General features: G+C 41.6%; 1 protein-coding gene across 1 annotated transcript in view; it reads right to left on the bottom strand.

The window, feature by feature from the left end:
• The window catches only part of LOC149221185 (ACT domain-containing protein ACR12-like), a 247714-nt gene that overhangs the window by 63532 nt on the left and 166038 nt on the right, over positions 1 to 18144 (bottom strand). The window contains exons 5-6 of the mRNA XM_089385022.1: positions 8477 to 8561; positions 8295 to 8354 (exon numbers count right to left, since the gene is read on the bottom strand). Of these exons, the coding sequence (XP_089241148.1) occupies positions 8295 to 8354; positions 8477 to 8561 (145 nt within the window). The remainder of the gene's footprint in view (positions 1 to 8294; positions 8355 to 8476; positions 8562 to 18144) is intronic.

The following is an 18144-nucleotide window of genomic DNA, read 5'->3' as shown; positions in this document are numbered from 1 at the left end:
TTACAAACAAGATAATGGCTTTGCCACTATCCTACAACCCTTTCCCCAACTTCATTGTGTTTAGATCTGAAGTGCTAGGTTCATTCACCAATGTTATAGGACTCTTGTACACTTCCTCCTTTGGTATTTTCTTTGCTTTCTCATCGGCCTCAATTACATAGAGACACCACTATAGGGGAACAATCTAAAAATTTGAGAATTTCTCACCTATTAGAAAGTTCTCTCCTTACTTAGAAGTTCAGATTTGGTGGTCTATTCTCACTGACTTACAACCTAGTTCGGCATCATTCATCGATTGAAGCTTCCCTTTGGGTTCAAAATGCTTTTCATTATGATCTTCCAAATTAGTTGAGCATCCACAATGTTGTCAATATGTATCATGAATCACCATTGAACACAAAGACCCTGACCAATCATCCCACCAATATCGTTCTAGATTTTCATCTTCCACTTGCTATGGATCAAGGTTCAATTTCTTAACACCAAATGCAACAACACTTTCCCTCTATGCTCCAAGCATTTGGGGCTAATGCTTCTATTTTTGTAGAAATGAAGGCATTATTTAGTGCCTTACATATAATTAGGAGTTTTAGTACTTTGTATCATATTATTATTTGTCTTATGTGTACACATAGGAGCTTATTGTATCGATGCATTCTTGGTTTCCTATTCTCGTGGAGAAGTTGAGATCCTATCTCTAACTATCTGCATTATTGTAATTAGTTGCTAGCTTTTAGGATTTCAATGAGATTTTCTCTCTTGGTTTGTTGTCCTGATGGAAAGCTATATAAGCCTATGTTTACTTAATGAAAATGTAATATTCCTAACCTAGAATATTCCTCAAACCCCAGCAAAAACTCCAACCAAATATGTGCAAATGATATAATAACCCAGAAGTGATAAAATAATAGTGGAACAGCATACAATAATGTAAACCGGAAATATAAGAAGATACACAAGAAATGCAGCGAGAAATCTAAGCCATTTTATTATACTAAGCAATTAAATGAGTACAACAGGTGATTAGACAGATGGCACCTCGACTTGCACAAGGCAAGTGAAGAAATACTCTCAAAATGACAAGAATGGCTTCTCTGCGTGAATGTTGTTGTTGTGTTGCTGCTGCTAGAAAACAAATGATGATTTGGGGTTGCTCCCCTCTTCGAAAAAAGTTGAAACTCTGGATTCGGGCTCTACTCAAGAAATCTAGAAAAACCCAGAAATCATTCCTGGAATAGCCGACTCTCAAAAATCGCCCCCTTGGGGAATCTACATAGTCCCTCAATGCTCTGCACTGCCACTAAAGAAACCCCTCCAGAAATCTGCCTTAAACTCTGCCAAAATCCTCCTAGATGCAAGGGTTGATCCCCTGCTCAATCACCCAGCATAAATCCTCCTGCAAAAACCCCAATCCAACACCGCTGCCAGAAAGAACTGCGTCCCTCTCCCAGTGCTGCGCAGGCCTCCAAAACGCTGCTAAAACTACTGCTAGAATACTGATAAAACTACTACTGAAATGCCAAAGGAAATACCTTGCCCAAGCAGGCACTCGAAGTCCCCCGGGGCTAAGGGTGAGATCTCCAAACAGAGACACTCAATGCACTAAACAGTGCTGCAGACTAGCTAAACAGTCAGCGTGCTCAAAATTCGAAACGACTAGCTCAAAATGCACATAACTGAATGATCCAAAATGAGGGGGCTCCTCTCTATTTTATAGCCTCTGCCTCTCACAATCCCTAGGCTCACCTCCTGCGTGCTTCTCCTCTTGCCACGTGTTCCTCCCTCCTGCGCAATCTCTCCATGTGTCTGCATGGGTTCCATTTCTGCGTCCCCCTTTGGCCCCCTTGGCTCCCCTTTAAGTCACAACGTTGTGCTACATAGGAAGTGACTTTTTATTCTAAAGTGAGTTATGTACCCCTTCCTCACTTTTTATTTACAAATAACTATAAAAGGCAAAAATTGAACAAAATCAAATATTCCAATTAGCCATAGCTAATTAGGAATATCACAGTCTCCCCTAGCAAAATGTTGCTTGTTCTCAAGCAACTGAAGTGATGGATGTTGCAAGATCTTCTCACTCTCCCAAGTGGCATCCTCATCCGGCAAATTCTTCCATCTCACCAAGAATTTCCGGACCATCCTGCTCGCAGCTGCCTCTCCCTGGTATCAATGATAGCCTTCAGCTGCAATACCAAATGCTCCTCGTCATCCATGGGTGGTAGGCTGGTAGCTCATCTTTCACTGTCACCTGCTGCCCCAATGCCTTTTCCAGGCATGATACATGAAAAACATTAGAATCTTACTGCCTTGGGGCAGCTCCAGCGCATATGCAACCTGTCCAACCCTGCATATCACCCTGTACGGCCCATAAAAGCGAGGCTTGAGCTTCTCAGCCCCCTTCTGCTTTAGTGACGACTGTCAGTATGGTTGTAATCGTAGGTAGACCATGTCCCCTACCTCAAACTGTCTCCCCACCGACCCCTGTCAGCGTACAGCTTCTATTGATTTTGTGTTGTAGCCATGTTATCCTTGAGAGCTCAGAGAATATCCTGACTCTCTTGGATCCAAATCTTGGCTCTGGGAGCCTTGCTATCACCAAACATCACGTTAGCAAAAGATAAACGATGATACCCATATAAGGCGTAGAATGGTGACATACCAATGGACATGTGATGTGAAGTATTGTAGCAGTACTCTCCTAGATGTAGCCACCTCAACCATGCTCGCTGTTGCCCACTGACATAGTTATGCAAGTAACCCTCTAGCCACTTGTTAACTATCTCTGTCTGCCCATCCGTCTGTGGGTGATAATTGGTACTCAGTGTCAACTCCATCCCCACCAACCGAAAAAGCTCCTGCCAAAACCTGCCCGTGAAACGGCTGTCCCTATCATTGACGATGGTCTTAGGAAGACCATGTAGCCTGAAGATCTCTGTGAAGAACAGCTCGGCCACCTGTGCTGTTGTATAATGTGCGGATATGGCAAAGAAATGTGTGTACTTCGTCAACCAATCAACGACAAAAAAGATACAATCCTTGCCCTGCACCATGGGCAACCCTGTGATGAAGTCCATCGAAATACTCTCCCATTTCCCCTCCAGAATGGGAAGAGGATGCAATAATCCCGCGGGATGGCTCATATCCCCCTTGTTCCTCTGGCAAACATCGTACTTCCTGACATGCTGAAGTACATCCTCCTTGAGGCCCTTCCATGAGAACCTCTCTCTGATGGCCCTGTAGGTTTTGGTAAACCCCTCATGGCCTGCCAATGGTGAGTCATGTGATGCCTGGAGTATCTTCTTCTTGAGTTGAGACCCCTCAGTCAAAAAGATCTGATCCCTGTAATAGATGATCTCATCGATCACCCTGTACCTGTCATCTGCCACCTGTCCGTCCAGAATCTCACATGCAAACCTATCCTTGGAGTACTCTACTAAGAGTCAAGCCCTCCATTCTGTATCCAAGCTCATAAGAGACAACGTGGCTAGTCTACGTGAAAGGGCATTTGCTACCACGTTGTTCTTACCCTTGACATACTCAATGTCAAAGTCATATGCTTGGATCTTGCTAATCCACTTCTGCTGCCTCTCCTGTAGATGCTTCTGCTCCAAAACGAACTTGAGGTTGTTGTGATCAGTCCTCACCCTGAACCTGTTACCCACCAGATACTGCCAGTACTTAGCCAATGCATGCATGATGGCCAGCATCTCCTTATCGTATATGGAATACAACCTCTCGTGCAGAAGGAGTTTCCGGCTTTCAAATGCTATAGGGTGACCTCCCTACATCAATATTGTGCCGATCCCCTCCCCCGACGCATCACACTCCAAGACAAATGGCTACGTAAAACCTGGCAATGCAAGCACTGGGCAACTGCTCACAACCTCCTTGAGCCTGTAAAGGCTCACTGCGTTGTATCCGACCAACTGAATGCCCCCTTCTTCGTCAAATCTGTCAAGGGTGCAGCAAGTTGTGAGAAACCATTGACGAACTTCTGGTAGTAAGTGCAGATGCCAATGAATCCTCGAAGTTCCATCACGTTTCTCGGCTCTGGCCATTCCCTGATGACCCTGATCTTCTCCTCGTGGACCCTCACTCCGTCCACCCCTATGATGTGTCCCATATAACATCTCTATCAACCCAAACTCACACTTGGAGTGTTTGGCATAGAACTACTGCTCCTATAAGATACGCAATATTGTCTCGATGTGCTGGAGATGCTCCTCCCAAGTCTTGCTGTAAATGAGAATATCATCGAAGAATACCCACACAAACTTCCTCAAATGACTACAGAAGATGTGATTCATGAAGGACTAAAATGTAGCTGGGGCGTTGATTAGCTCAAAAGGCATCACCAAGAACTTAAAGTGCAAATAGTGACACTTGAAGGTGGTCTTGGGAATATCTTGCTCCCTCACTCAAATCTAATGGTACCCCGATCTCAAATCAATCTTTGAGAAGAATCGTGCTCCCCTCAACTTGTCCATCAACTCATCGATCCTGGGTATGGGGTACCTGTTCTTCAGGGTCGTCTTGTTCAGGGCCCTGTAGTCAATGCACATCCTCAATGTACTGTCCTTCTTCTTCACCAACACCACAGAAGAAGCAAAAGGACTCATGCTCAGACGAATGTGCCTAAGTGCCAGCAACTCCTGGATAGCCCGCTCAATCTCGTCCCAATAGGCCTTGGGGTGCCTATAGGAGGTGGTGATCACTGCCTGGATGCCCTGCTGAAGCTCGATAGTGTGCTCAAACCCCCAATCCGGTGGTTGTCCTAGTGGAATTTCTCCAAACACTATGGCATACCGATCAAGGATGGACTAGATCTCTGGATGTACCATCTGCCCTGTAGGCCCTGCCTCTGATGCACGCAGCTCCACTGCCCACTCTATGTCTCCCTTCCAGAAGGCTGCCTCCATCCGATGAGCCGACACAGTCTGAAGCGAATATGTGTGCTATCCCCGTATCTTCTGATGCCTCCCTTTCTTCTCATCATCCCACTCCATCTCTAGGGTCTTCCAATCCCTCGTGAGTTGTGACCTTCCCTAGAGTAATAAGCCACTGAACACCTAGTATCATGTTGGTGTCTAGAATATCGACCACGAAAAAGCGGTCAGTCAATGTGTAGGTGCCCATCATCACTGAAAGCTCTGGAACATAACGAGCACACGTCATGGTCTGATCTCCTGGGACCAATACTGAAAACCCATCAAAGCTCTCTATCTGAATACCTCTCCGCTCAACCATCTGTGCATCGGTGAAGTTGTGGGTTGCCCCACTGTCAACCAAAACTGATACGCGTTGGCCACGTACCCTCCCTCGTATGCGCAGCGTCAGATACTTGGGAACTCCCCGCAATGCTGCAAGGGCCCCTCCGATGGGTGCAAAAGATGCACTACCTGCTGGTGGTGGTGGAGGAGGCAAAGGTCCCTGTATGGCATGGCTATCTCCTGCCTCCACATCCTCCTCGTCATCCTCTTCTCCACTGCTCTCGGAGAAGACCTCAATAAAATGTGCTTTGCCAGCATGTCCTGGTGCCCATGGCTACTGACAAGTGAAGCACAATCGCTTCTTCTTCAGCTCCCTCCTGGCATCATCATTAAGCTGCACTCGTCCTGGATTCCCATTTGGAGGTGGAATCCTCACGTCCTTCCCCTTAGACTGGAAAGTCTGTCTCTGGGGGTAAGGTGTCTGGGTCTTGGGTAAGACATCCTACAAGTCCCGGGTCCTGTTGATAGCGTCCTGGAGTGTGGTTGGTCTAGTGGATCGGACTAGACCCCGAAGTCGCTCTGCTAACCCCTCAACATACATATAGACCCTCCGTGTCGTGGTTAGGTCTGGCACCATCACGGAGACCCTCAAGAAATCTGCAATTGAGGTCTCTAGGCTCCCTGTTTGTTTGAGCCTCGTCAACTCAACGAAATGCTGCTCTGAATCCCGCCAATCAAATCACTCCATCAGTCTCCTGGTAAACTCGGCATATGTCGTCACTGTGGAGTGCCCCAATGTAACCATCCCATGAAACCACCAATCCTGGGCCTCGCCATCCAAATGCAATGTTGCCACCTTGATGGCCTTTGCCTCCGACATCTGGTTAAGCTGGAAATAAATGTCCGGCTTCTCTACCCAAGACTTGCCGAACTGTTTGATGAGCCATCAAACGTAGGCAAGTGGAATCTACTCGCTGCATGGTGGGTGTCGCCATCATGGTAATGCCGATACCCTCTGTGATGGTCGCAGGGTCTGCTATCCCGCTGGAGCTGAACAAAATCTCTGAATGAGAGGGCTTCCTTGAACTCCTACCCATAGGCCTGGCACTCTGCAAAATAATCGCCCATATGTCTAGGCTCTACCTCGTGCTGGGCTACATCCCCCATGTCTGCCCCTAAGAAAGTGGGCATGGTAGAGCGTGTAGGGGCATGTGAAGCCAACTGTTGCACAGTATCACGTTGCTCTGGCAAGTGATGGGATGCACCTGATCCCTCACCAATCTGAAAAACTCGTGGGCTCTCACGCTGTCTAGCCTCTACTGTCGTGAATCTCTGCCCCATCACCTCAATCTGCCTCGACAGATCCTGCACTAATTTGAGGAGCATATCTGCAAATCTCTTTTCGTCCTCGTCGGGCATCTGTTCTGCATCCACTACTGGCTCTCTCTGTTTTGCGTCTACCACAGGCTCCACCTGTTTTGCGTCCATCACAGGAACACAGTCTCCCTCCCCGTAGGTATTCTCCAACCTACGTCCAGTGTCTCTGTACCTCCTACCTCTGTAACAAATGTAGGGTTCTTCCCCTGGTGTCATAGATCGCTAGCTCCACAGGCTGAGCCAAATCTATGCTCTAATACCACTGTAATATTCCTAACCCAGAATATTCCTCAAACCCCAGCAAAAACTCCAACCAAATATGTGCAAATGATATAATAACCCAGAAGTGATAAAATAACAGTGGAACAGCATACAATAATGTAAATCGGAAATATAAGCAGATACACAAGAAATGCAGCGAGAAATGCTAAGCCATTTTATTATACTAAGAAATTAAATGAGTACAAGGTGATTAGACAAATGGCACTTCGACTTGCACAAGGAAAGTGAAGAAATACTCTCAAAATGACAAGAATGGTCTCTCTGCGTGAATGCTGCTGATGTGCTGCTGCTGCTGCTAGAAAACAAATGATGATTTGGGGCTACTCCCCTCCTCGGAAAAAGCTGAAACTCTGGATTCGGGCTCTACTCAAGAAACCCAGAAAGCTTTCCTGGAATAGCCGACCCTCAAAAATCGCCCCCTTGGGGAATCTGCGCAGTCCTTCAATGCTCTGTGCTACCACTGAAGAAACCCCTCTAGAACTCTGCCTAAAACTCTGCCAAAATCCTCCTAGATGCAAGGGTCGATTCCCTGCTCAATCACCCAGCATAAATCCTCCTGCAAAAACCCCAATCCAACACCGCTACCAGAGAGAACTGCGTCCCTCTCCCAGTGTTGCGCAGGCCTCCAAAACGTTGCTGAAACTACTGCTGGAATACTGATAAAACTACTGCTGAAATGACAAAGGAAATACCTTGCCCGAGCAAGCACTCGAAGTCCCCCGGGGCTAAGGGTGAGATCTCCGAACGGAGACACTCAATGCACTAAACAGTGCTGTAGACTAGCTAAACAGCTAGCATGCTCCGAAGTCAAAACGACTAGCTCAAAATGCACATAACTGAATGATCCAAAATGAGGGGGTTCCTCTCTATTTTATAGCCTCTGCCTCTCACAATCCCTAGGCTCACCTCCTCCTGCGTGCTTCTCCTCTTGCCACGTTTTCTTCCCTCCTGCGCAGTCTCTCCATGTGTCTACGTGGGCTCCATTTCTGCGTCCCCCTTTGGCCCCCTTGGCTTCCCTTTTAGTCACAACGTTGTGCTACCTAGGAAGTGACTTTTTATTCTAAAGTGAATTATGTCCCCCTTCCTCACTTTTTATTTACAAATAACTATAGAAGGCAAAAATTGAACAAAATTGAATATTCCAATTAGCCATAGCTAATTAGGAATATCACAGAAAATTAGTCAACTATTTATTTTCGCACTTACATGTCAAACTATGATAATGAGTAGGATTTTCCCCACATCAGGGGGATACTGCCTTAAAGTACATTGATCCTTGTGAGATTGGTGGTAAGGTCTTGTAAGGACATTTTCGACTAATAACACCTCAATGAACATTGTGATAAAGCAAAGGTGTGTTTGTGACATTGTGTATGTAGATACATTAATAAATATCAATATCCAATTATATTCCTACAAGCATACCTTTTTCTTTGGAGGTTTTGTCCCAAATGCTTCTCCCATGGCCAACCGCTCACTACTTTCCTAAATCAAACAAAAAACTAATTAGACCCCCACTATAAGATTACTTGTCAATCATAAAAAAAGCAGTGATTAAGCAAGTAAATAAAGAGTAGCCATTATGACTGATTTGACTAGTAACTTACAGGGTGATACGTTAACAAATTATTAATGATGGTTAAGCGGATTTTTTCTAGCAACTCAGGATCCTCAACTTTGCGACCAGTGTCCCTGCAACATAATTGCATTAATGAATGGAAATTGTCAACATATTCAAGTATCTACACCTGTTCAAGATATTCTAGACAATAAATTACAATATATTATTTCATGGAAAAAAACATGCAAATAAACAACAGATTCGCACACATTGTTACCTCCTAAATCTACACTTCAAATGTTACAAAGTCCTTTAATAAAGGCAACCTTAGTGGCACTAAGGAAGATTGTCCAATGTTACCACAACAATACTTCCTCTTGCTTTAGGGCGGTTCTTTTCCAGCATAAGGGGAAAAACCCTAGAAAATATTGTTTCATTCTATGTTTTCTTTTTGAATAAAATGGATGATGGGTTTTACCAGGACTGGTGCCTATCCAATTAGGTTACAGAGTCAGCCAAATGAACCAGATGGTTAGAATATAATGAAAAGCCGTAGTCAATATATTAACAATATGCTCTAACCACATGAATATTCTTCAATATGCAGAAATTAAAGGATGGGCCGCCCAAAGATGCACCCCACAAAAATTACAAAATAGCCAAATATAACATGCAACCGTGAACAAGGGCAGCATCATCTCATTGTGCAAAAATAACAAACGCAATATCCATTCATTGAAGAATGATAACAGAAAGAAGAAGGGATAAACCACTTTATCCCTTCTTGTTGGAGCAAAATCACCCTTCTTGAAAGATTAGATCAGCAGTTTGTAAGAGTAATTCCAGCCGTCAAATTAATTAATGACAAGTAGAAAAAAGGAAGAGCAGCCTCAACTTGAAATTGCCCTTCTTCCAATCCTCCCCGAGATATTCAATTACATGCTTGAAGGGAAATTCCTTATCTTCCAGCCATGCTTTTTACAAATGAAAATTCCCCACTATTTATAGGATTCCATCCTTTGGATATCCTAAACTAGAGTTTGCTACTTCTGGGTTCAATATTTTAGTCCAGGTATAGAAAACTAAAGACTATAAGGAAACCTTTACCTGATAATGATCATTCACTATAGCAGTTTGCTCCTCTTGTGATTCCTTGCTAGTTTTCAAGAATAATTTTCACTCTTGTGATTCCTTACAAGCAAAACCCTCTTGCTAGATCTTTACAATGAAGCCTCAAAAAAAATAGCCAACTTAATAAACAAGTATTATTGAGACAAAGGGACACAAGTATGATTGAGACATGTTTTCCATTTTATTCTCCCACCAATCCAATCCATCTTGCAAATGGAATGAACAAACCTTTATATAAGTTTGAGCTCAAACTCGATGATACAGTTAAATATTATTTATTTCCTACATTGATTAGTTCTCCTAAGAATAATGAATAAATAATGATCTTCCAGCCACCTCAACAAATTCTTTACTCAAAATAGGCAAGAGTTTGTTGAGATCCACGATCTCCTCTAGGAGGTTACAAAAATCATCTATGAAAGACAATTTATTTTAATTAACTTGCATCTAACTAACTCCATGAGCTAAGTCCACAAAAAAGTTAGTTGCAACAAACTTCCAAAAGGTCAGGAGGTTAGGGTGTTTTCCTTGATGTGACTGCTCCAAGTAACAAACTTACCCTATTCTACAAGTCTGCCATCCGCAATGAATCACACGTGATGATCTCAAAGTAGAAAGCATGGAGATATGTGCTGAGTGACCTCATTATGGAACTATGTGCTCAAATCATGTCCTAAAACCATGTCCAGAAACCATGTGCAAAAGAAATCATTGGCTGGTTTCAACAGTGTTTTACATAATGTTAGTTTCTGTAGCATCAGATGTGTTCTAGGCTCTAGCCATGGAATTTGGTGGAGAGACTAGAATACATTAGATCTCCAAACCCATAAATCATTTATCAAAATTCCACCAAGAGATGAATTTATTAGATTATTAACCAATTTTTTAATGTTTCCTAAGTCTAAACTTAGGAAAACTGGTAAATTAATCAGAATCAATTAAGTCAAGGTGAGAATTCTATAGAAACTCACACAGATTGATCCAGAAATGATCTGAGCCATCGATTACAATTTAATCTTGGTCGTTGGAGACCCAACAGGAAGGTATAAGAAGGGATCGATGTGGTGATGGAGAATACACCATAGTCACATGGAGAATTCGATTTTCCAGAGTAGCAGCAGTCAATTGCCAGAGAGTTAGAGCTTCAGTGAGGAAGAAGAGATAGTGAAGGGTAGGGACAGTGACGCTGGAGGAAGATTTCCAGATCCAGTGAGTGCATTTGCAGAGAGGCAGAAGAGCCACAGTGAGGCTAATGTAGCAACTACACAGTAGCCTCTAAAGGGAGTTCAATTCGCAGATTCGGGAAGTCGTTTCAATGTTTTGGTGGCAAAAGAATTTTGCAGAGGCCGGGAGAAGCGTTTCTAGAGTCAGTGGCAAACAAAAGAAGCAGCTCAGATTGAAATCCAAGTTGTGGGAATTAGAGCCTATGCAGAGCCCACATAGAGGGTGAAATAAGGCAATTCTTCGAGGGTTTCAGAGGCCAGTGTTCAATGCTAGATTTGCCTGTGGAGTGAGGAAAATTCCTCACTAGATTTTTGCCAGTATTTTCTCTACAGGATAGCCAAATTTCGGCATCCAAATTATTGTACTCAAAATTTCTCACTGTTGCTTAATAATAAAAACCTTCAGTTGTTGCACCGGTTTTCCCAAGTAGGGTTTTTCCGGGGACATTTGTCCAAAAATAACGGTGTTATTTTTATTATGTGCGTGTGGTAGTATTTTCTCAATTTCCAACGCTATTAATTCCGCAGTATTTTATTTGTGAAGGTTGTAGTGTGATTTATTCAGTGTTTGTCGTAGCAAATAAATTGTTAAAATTAATTAACAATTAGAAGAATAATTACCAGTTGTTGCAATAGGATTTCAGTTTTGAAATTTTCACACATAACAGAGACCTCCTTGCAAACTAACCTTTTAGCTGCTACAAAACACTTGAAAAATACATCAAGGTTGTTGATTGTTTATCCTTCTGAGATAGGTCAGCAAAAGTGACTGTGTGGGGAAAAACGCAAATCATTGCCCTCTCTGCTGAAGCACGTCTCTGTTATACTATTAATTTTATTTATGAAATTCCAATTGTTTATTGCAGTTTTGAAGATGAGACGGACTACAGGATGTTTATCTAATTTAAAAGTATAAAATAGATCGACCTGCATACCAGTTCTAATAGACTGTTACTAAAGTGCTCATGCAAACAATCAACTAGCATATTTTAATACTTGCTAAAGGTGCAGATTTAGATTCAAAAGTAATGCAACAGGAGACATGTAAGTCCCTTATGCATTCCAGGCCGATAATATCCTTGTTTGTTGTAAATCCCCCCAAAAAAATTATGATCCAAGTGATCTGGCCCCTTACTATGCATTAAGGGACTTACAACAAGTCTGAACCTTGATCTTTTATAAATCTCAAAGCATGGTGAGTGTATATGAATGTTTTAGAAATGACTATCTTCCTCTTTTATACTAATTTTGCAGAGATTAGTTTAGAGCCAACTCAAAATCATAAATGTACGAGGGCCGACAATTTGTTACACTTCGAAATTTCAATGCCAAGACAGGACAACCTCCCAAATTCCACAAGGCTAGGACCCATCTTTAAGACTTTGAGCTAAGGTGTTGGTTTGTGTGGTAACACTTCCCATGCAACATAAAATTTGTTGCTATCAATGATCTTGTTAAGACCATGCCTATTTAAGAGGAAGAAAGATCCTAACATTCAGCTTTATATTTACATTTCAAAGATTATCAAGGACACAAATTCTTTCATTAGGCCTTTGTTACCATGTTCAAAGAAAAAGTGTTGAAATTACAAGAACTCAATAAGGGCCCCAATAAAAACAAGATGAAGCACTAATAAAATTATATATGAACAGTAAAAATATTTCCCAACAATTAGCAGTATAAATCAGTGTTGCATACATCCCGATTTTATCGCAAAAAAAATTATGAAATAGCAATTTTTTGCCATAGTTTATGCTTGCCAATTTTTACCAATATTTTGGTGGCATCTTAAATTTGCTGATGTTCACCAATTTTTACCGATATCTTCTCGATTTTTACGATTTTTGGTTTTTTGGACCCTTTTGCCAATTTTATCCTGATGTCGATGTTTGCAACATTGGTAGAAATTATTGGTGAGGTTGTAGCTTGGAAGGTAATTCTGCATGGATCAAGTGCCATGACATGCAGCAATAACAGTGGCGTCATTGCTATCCTCTATACCATTGGTATTGCAATGGCGCCGCATTCTTTATGGAGGTCACTCATTCAGTTGGAAGTAACCCATCGAAGTTGCAATGAATTTTCTCTTAAAACGCCTAGGCTCAGATGTCATGTCATCACTACACCCTATCATTACAACGAGGCTAATCCTAGAGCAAAAACACAGAACGAAAAACATGACCATACCATAACTATCTGTCACAGCAGTTAATCTTTTGCAATTTTTGTAGCATCATCTGTGCCTTGTGAAAATTTCGAGAATTCCACCTGAATCAACTACTGCAACCACTGATTAAACTTCTCCTATCTGTTAAATACTGAAACAAATTATTATTGTTTCCTATAGCAAATATCGAAGCTTGTATAATTGCAATCTTCACTAAATTAATTAATTTGCCCAAAACAAGAACAGAACAATAGAGTAAGATACACAAGTGACAGTATTTTTTGGACAAATGTCCCCGGAAAAACCCTATGTAGGAAAACGATGCAACAACTTTGAGAGTTTTATATTATTAAGCAGTAGTTTCTGAATACAACTTTGGATGCCCTTCTAGCAATCCAGTTATAGAGAAATAAATTGGCAGAAAAACTTGGTGAGATTACCTCACTCTACAAAGCAATTCCCAACTGTTCCAGCAGATGAACCAATTGTCCCCGACTATCTCTGCACTAGCCCTATGTCAGCCTTAAAAGGCTTTGCGTTAGCTCAATTCGGAAACTTCTTTCCTTCTGGAGTAGTTTCCAGCCTTCCCAACTCAAAAATACCAGCTTCTCTGCAAAACTCGGACTTCTGCTCTGGATGACTGCGTTGTCTCTGCGTGCGCCCTTCTAGCTCAACGTCAAGCTCTACGTGGGCCCTTATGGCCTAGCATCAACCCTTCTGGTGTCTCTCTGTCTCTCTCTGCTGCTTATCATGGGTCCTAGAGAAGATACTCCAACCCAACTATCCCTACCCCTAACCGTAATAGCCTACAATCAAAAATCTCCCGGTAGCTGCTCTGCTTCAGAAAATCGAATTTTTGAACTCTCTGTGTGTTTTTCCAAGTGACCCTCAAGCCTCCTTAAATAATCCCCTTGTTGACATTCAACGGCCCAAATTAGAAGCTAATCAATGGCTAAGATCATTTCTACTTGATCCTTGTCTTCTTCTAGAAGTTACACCCACAGTTTATATTAATACCCTTTAATTATTTTATTTTCCTAAGTCTAGACTTAGGGTCCCATTAAAAATAATTAATTATTTTAATAAAACTATTTATGGGTGGAATTTCCCAAAACACTTTCTGGGTTCTTTGGAATACATGTGCCTGAACCTCCTTGCAAAATTAGAGACTTACAGCACATCCGATGCTACCAGAAATCAACACTCCCTCTTAGCGAGGAATGTGCTGTAAGTCTCAAATTCCAACGTCAACCATTTTGGTGTCTCTCTGCCTCTCTCTGCTACTTATCCTGGGTCCTAGAGAAGATACTCTAACCCAACTATCCCTACCCCTCACTGCAATAGCCCATTATCGAAAATCTCCCGATAGCTGCTCCGCTTCAGAAAACCGAACTTTTGAACTCTCTGTGTTTTTCCAAGTGACCCTCAAGCCTCCTTAAATAATCTCCTCATGGGCATTCAAAGGCCCAGATTAGAAGCTAATCAATGGCTAAGATCATTTCTTCTTGATCCTCATCTTCTTCTAGAAGTTACACCCACAATTTATATTTATACCCTTTAATTATTTTATTTTCCTAAGTTTAGACTTAGGGTCCCATTAAAAATAATTAATTATTTTAACAAAACTATTTTTGGGTGGAATTTCCAAAAATGTTTTCTGGGTTCTTTGGAATACATGTGCCTGAGCCTCCCTACAAAATTTGAGACTTAGAAAACATCCAATGCTACCAAAAATCAACATGGACTTCATACATGAGAATCTTGCCATCTGCGGCCAACACTTATTCTCTTTGTGATTTGATTAGTTCTAGAATTCTTTTGTCTGAGACTTGAGGCTTGCATTAGTTGACAAAAACTAACACTACTTACACTTTGAGGCTCGAGGCTCATTCTGTGAAAGCTTGCATTTTGTGAAGTCTTACATTATTTCTTGGCTTAGACTTGCATCACACTATAGCCCTGATCTTGGTCATTTTCATCAGCACGTATTTAATTTCAAAGGCATGCTATTTCTTGGGGCATGTAATTATTAATCACGCAACTCGAATTCCTGTGACTTGCACTCTTACCTTATGGATCTCATATATACACAGTGAAGCATCGCTTATATATATACACACACAATACCGCATTTCAAACATACCCGTAGCTCACAATCTTATTGGATTAACCATTTCCCACTTGGATTTGTGGTATAGTTTGTTAATTTTCCACTATTCAATGATATTACAATCACTTAGCCCAATTCTTTCTTCAATTAGCAATCACTTTCAAATCAATTTAATCTTCCAATAACAAATAACAATTGTAGATAGAACCAGTGTTGTTAAAATCGCGATTTTATCGGTTTCTCGTAATTTTTTCATTAAAATGATAATATAGCGAGTAGTACTCGCAAATTTTTTTTATACACGATTTTTTCAGAAGTTATCGTGGAGGGATTGGAGCAGCGTGGTTTTATAAGAAAAAAATGAATTTTTTTCATTTTTGTACCAAACGATTTTTTCCCAATTATTTCCGATTTTTTCCCGATAATTACAATTTTTTCCTCGCGCCGATATTATCCCGATAACGATTAATGCAACATTGGATAGAACAGTAAATGCAATGTACAACAGAAGATCAATCAAAAGAGACATAAGATTTTGTCAAAGACTAAGGAAAAACCCACAAGGGAGAAAACCCTTTCAAATTCTTCTTCTTATTAGATTATCATAAAATGTTCAGTGAAGAGATACACTGATTCAATTCATCAACAAAAGAGTCAAAGTCAATTTTTTGACTATCCTAGAGATCAACCAACCAATATCCAATGGATGAGCCTCAAAGTCAAATCTGGTCAACAAGTCAAAGCCTGCAATTCTACCAGTCAACAAAAATCAAAGATGCCCTAACCAATCCACAAGTCAACAGTGAAACTCCTCCAAGAAAGCTTGGTCAGTAGTTAAAACATTCAGCCCTCCAAGTTGGTCAAGCCTCAGTCAAAATAGTCCCAAACAACTCAATCAAACTCGGTCAAAGGAGAGAGAAGATCCTTGCGGTCAACTTCATATTTTGGAGGTCAAAATCAACAGTTAGCAACATTCAAAGTAGCCTAGAAAATCTCAATTCCTCCATACAAAAACTCAACCTCAAAAGATCGAACTTTTTCAAGTCAAAGGAGGTCAAAATACCAAGTCAAACTTGGTCAACGGTCACACAAACAAAAAGTCAATGCAAAATTTCAGATTACCCGTGAACCTTCACATATGTGAACTCGGCTACCTTGCTTCAAACCTGTACAAAACAATCACAAGCGGAGAGAGAAGAAGATGTGTGTGATGATGATATCCAAAGGAGGTTGACTTGATGTGTATTTATATGCTTCTTTGGAGACCTAATTTCTCATTTAAGCCAACCTGTACTTTTGTGTACTTGTGGGTTTTCATATTAAAAATACATTTTTCCTTGAACAAATTAAATTCTTCCAAGGGAAAAGAGGGAATTTGTCCCTAAGTTGCCAAATTAACACTCCCTCTCAGTTAGGGAGAAATTTCCAACAACATCATATGTCCCATCTCAAATGTCTCATCATCATCAAGTCAAATGTCGTTTATGCTCATCTCTGCTCATTTATTGAACACTCTCGAATCTAAAAGAAGAAGAATTTGACATCATAAGGGAACTCAAGCTACCACCCTCTATCGAAGAACAATAGGCAGGATAAGACTTACGATGGAAGGGAAGGATCATAGTTATCCTATCGTCAAGACAATAGGCAAGATACTATTTACCGTGAGTTAAGGATCACAACGATCCTATTATCCATTGATCTTCCCGACTTGACCCTCAAGAGTCAGTGGTAGAACACTTGCATCCTCTCACTTGGGCAAGATACTACTTACCATGAGGTAAGGATCACAACTATCCCATGTCTCCTCACCCATTGGCTAGATGGGTGGCAATCCCAACAAGCCTAGCTTGTGGGTAGGATGCCAACTGGGGTATACTTTGTCCAGTCCCAAAGATGACAATAGGCAGGGTGTTACTTACCATGTGGTAAGGATCTCAATTATCCTATTGTCAAACAATAGGCAGGATACTACTTACTGTGAGGTAAGGATCACAACTATCCTATTGTCCAAAGTTCCCTCAACCCTAGGAGCTCTCTGGCCCAATTCCTCTCCATGGGACCTCAGACAGGAGGGAAGAGCATAGATCAGTGTACCTGATCAATCAGAACCTTCACCTAGGAGGGTCACATCCATCAGTCTAAGCTGCTCTCTAAACACTAAAAACTTCCCTTTCGGCAAAGCCTTAGTGAGCATGTCTACTATCTGCTCATCAATCAAAATATGATGGAGTCTCACGGCTCCTCTCTGCATCCTGTCTCGTATATAGTGATACCTGATTTCAATATGCTTGGACTTGCCATGAAACACGGGATTCTCTACTAATCGGATCCCACTCTTATTGTCGCAATATATCATTGTCGTATCCAAGACCACCTCAAACAGCTCTCCAAAGAGCTTCCTCAACCATATAGCCACATAGCTAGCCATGCTAGTAGCAATATACTCTACCTTGGTCATGCTCAAAGCTACGGACTTACGCTTCCTGCTCATCTGGGAACCCAAACTAAAGCAGCACCCTGATGTGCTTTTCCTGTCAATAACATTTTCGGCATGGTCAACATTAGTGTATCCATGTAGCCTCACATCTCCGGCAGTTTATCTCACACCAAGATTGATTGTCCCATGCAAATATCTTAGCACGTGCTTGGCAGCAACCCAGTGTGCATGTAAAGGCTCAGTCACGAATTGACTCAAAGTATTAATTGTAAAACATATGTCCGGACAAGTGTTCACAAGGAACATCAAGGCCCCAATCAATTGTCAATACCTAGAGGGGCTAGCCAAGTCAGGGCCAACAACATCTCCACATAACTTCTTGAAGTTCATTTCCATCGAAGTGGCCAGGGACTTGCATTCTACCATTCCAAATCTTTCCAATAATTTCTCAACGTATTTTCCTCGAGAAAGGAAAATCTCACCGAGCCTTTGTCACACTTTTAATCCCAGGAAGTAATGCATCAAACCAAGATCCTTCATTTCAAACTCAGAGGCCAACTCCCTCTCACACTCGAGCATCAAAGGCTCACTACCTATCAAGAATAAATCGTCCACATATAAAACCAAAATCAAAGTTATATCT

The sequence above is a fragment of the Pinus tabuliformis genome, chromosome Q (assembly GCF_031772625.1).
Source record: "Pinus tabuliformis cultivar Carrire ecotype Pingquan chromosome Q, CPIR1, whole genome shotgun sequence".
NCBI classification, from domain to species: domain Eukaryota; kingdom Viridiplantae; phylum Streptophyta; class Pinopsida; order Pinales; family Pinaceae; genus Pinus; species Pinus tabuliformis.
Note: the sequence above shows the minus strand (reverse complement) of the source record. Positions and strands in the feature narration are given on the sequence as shown.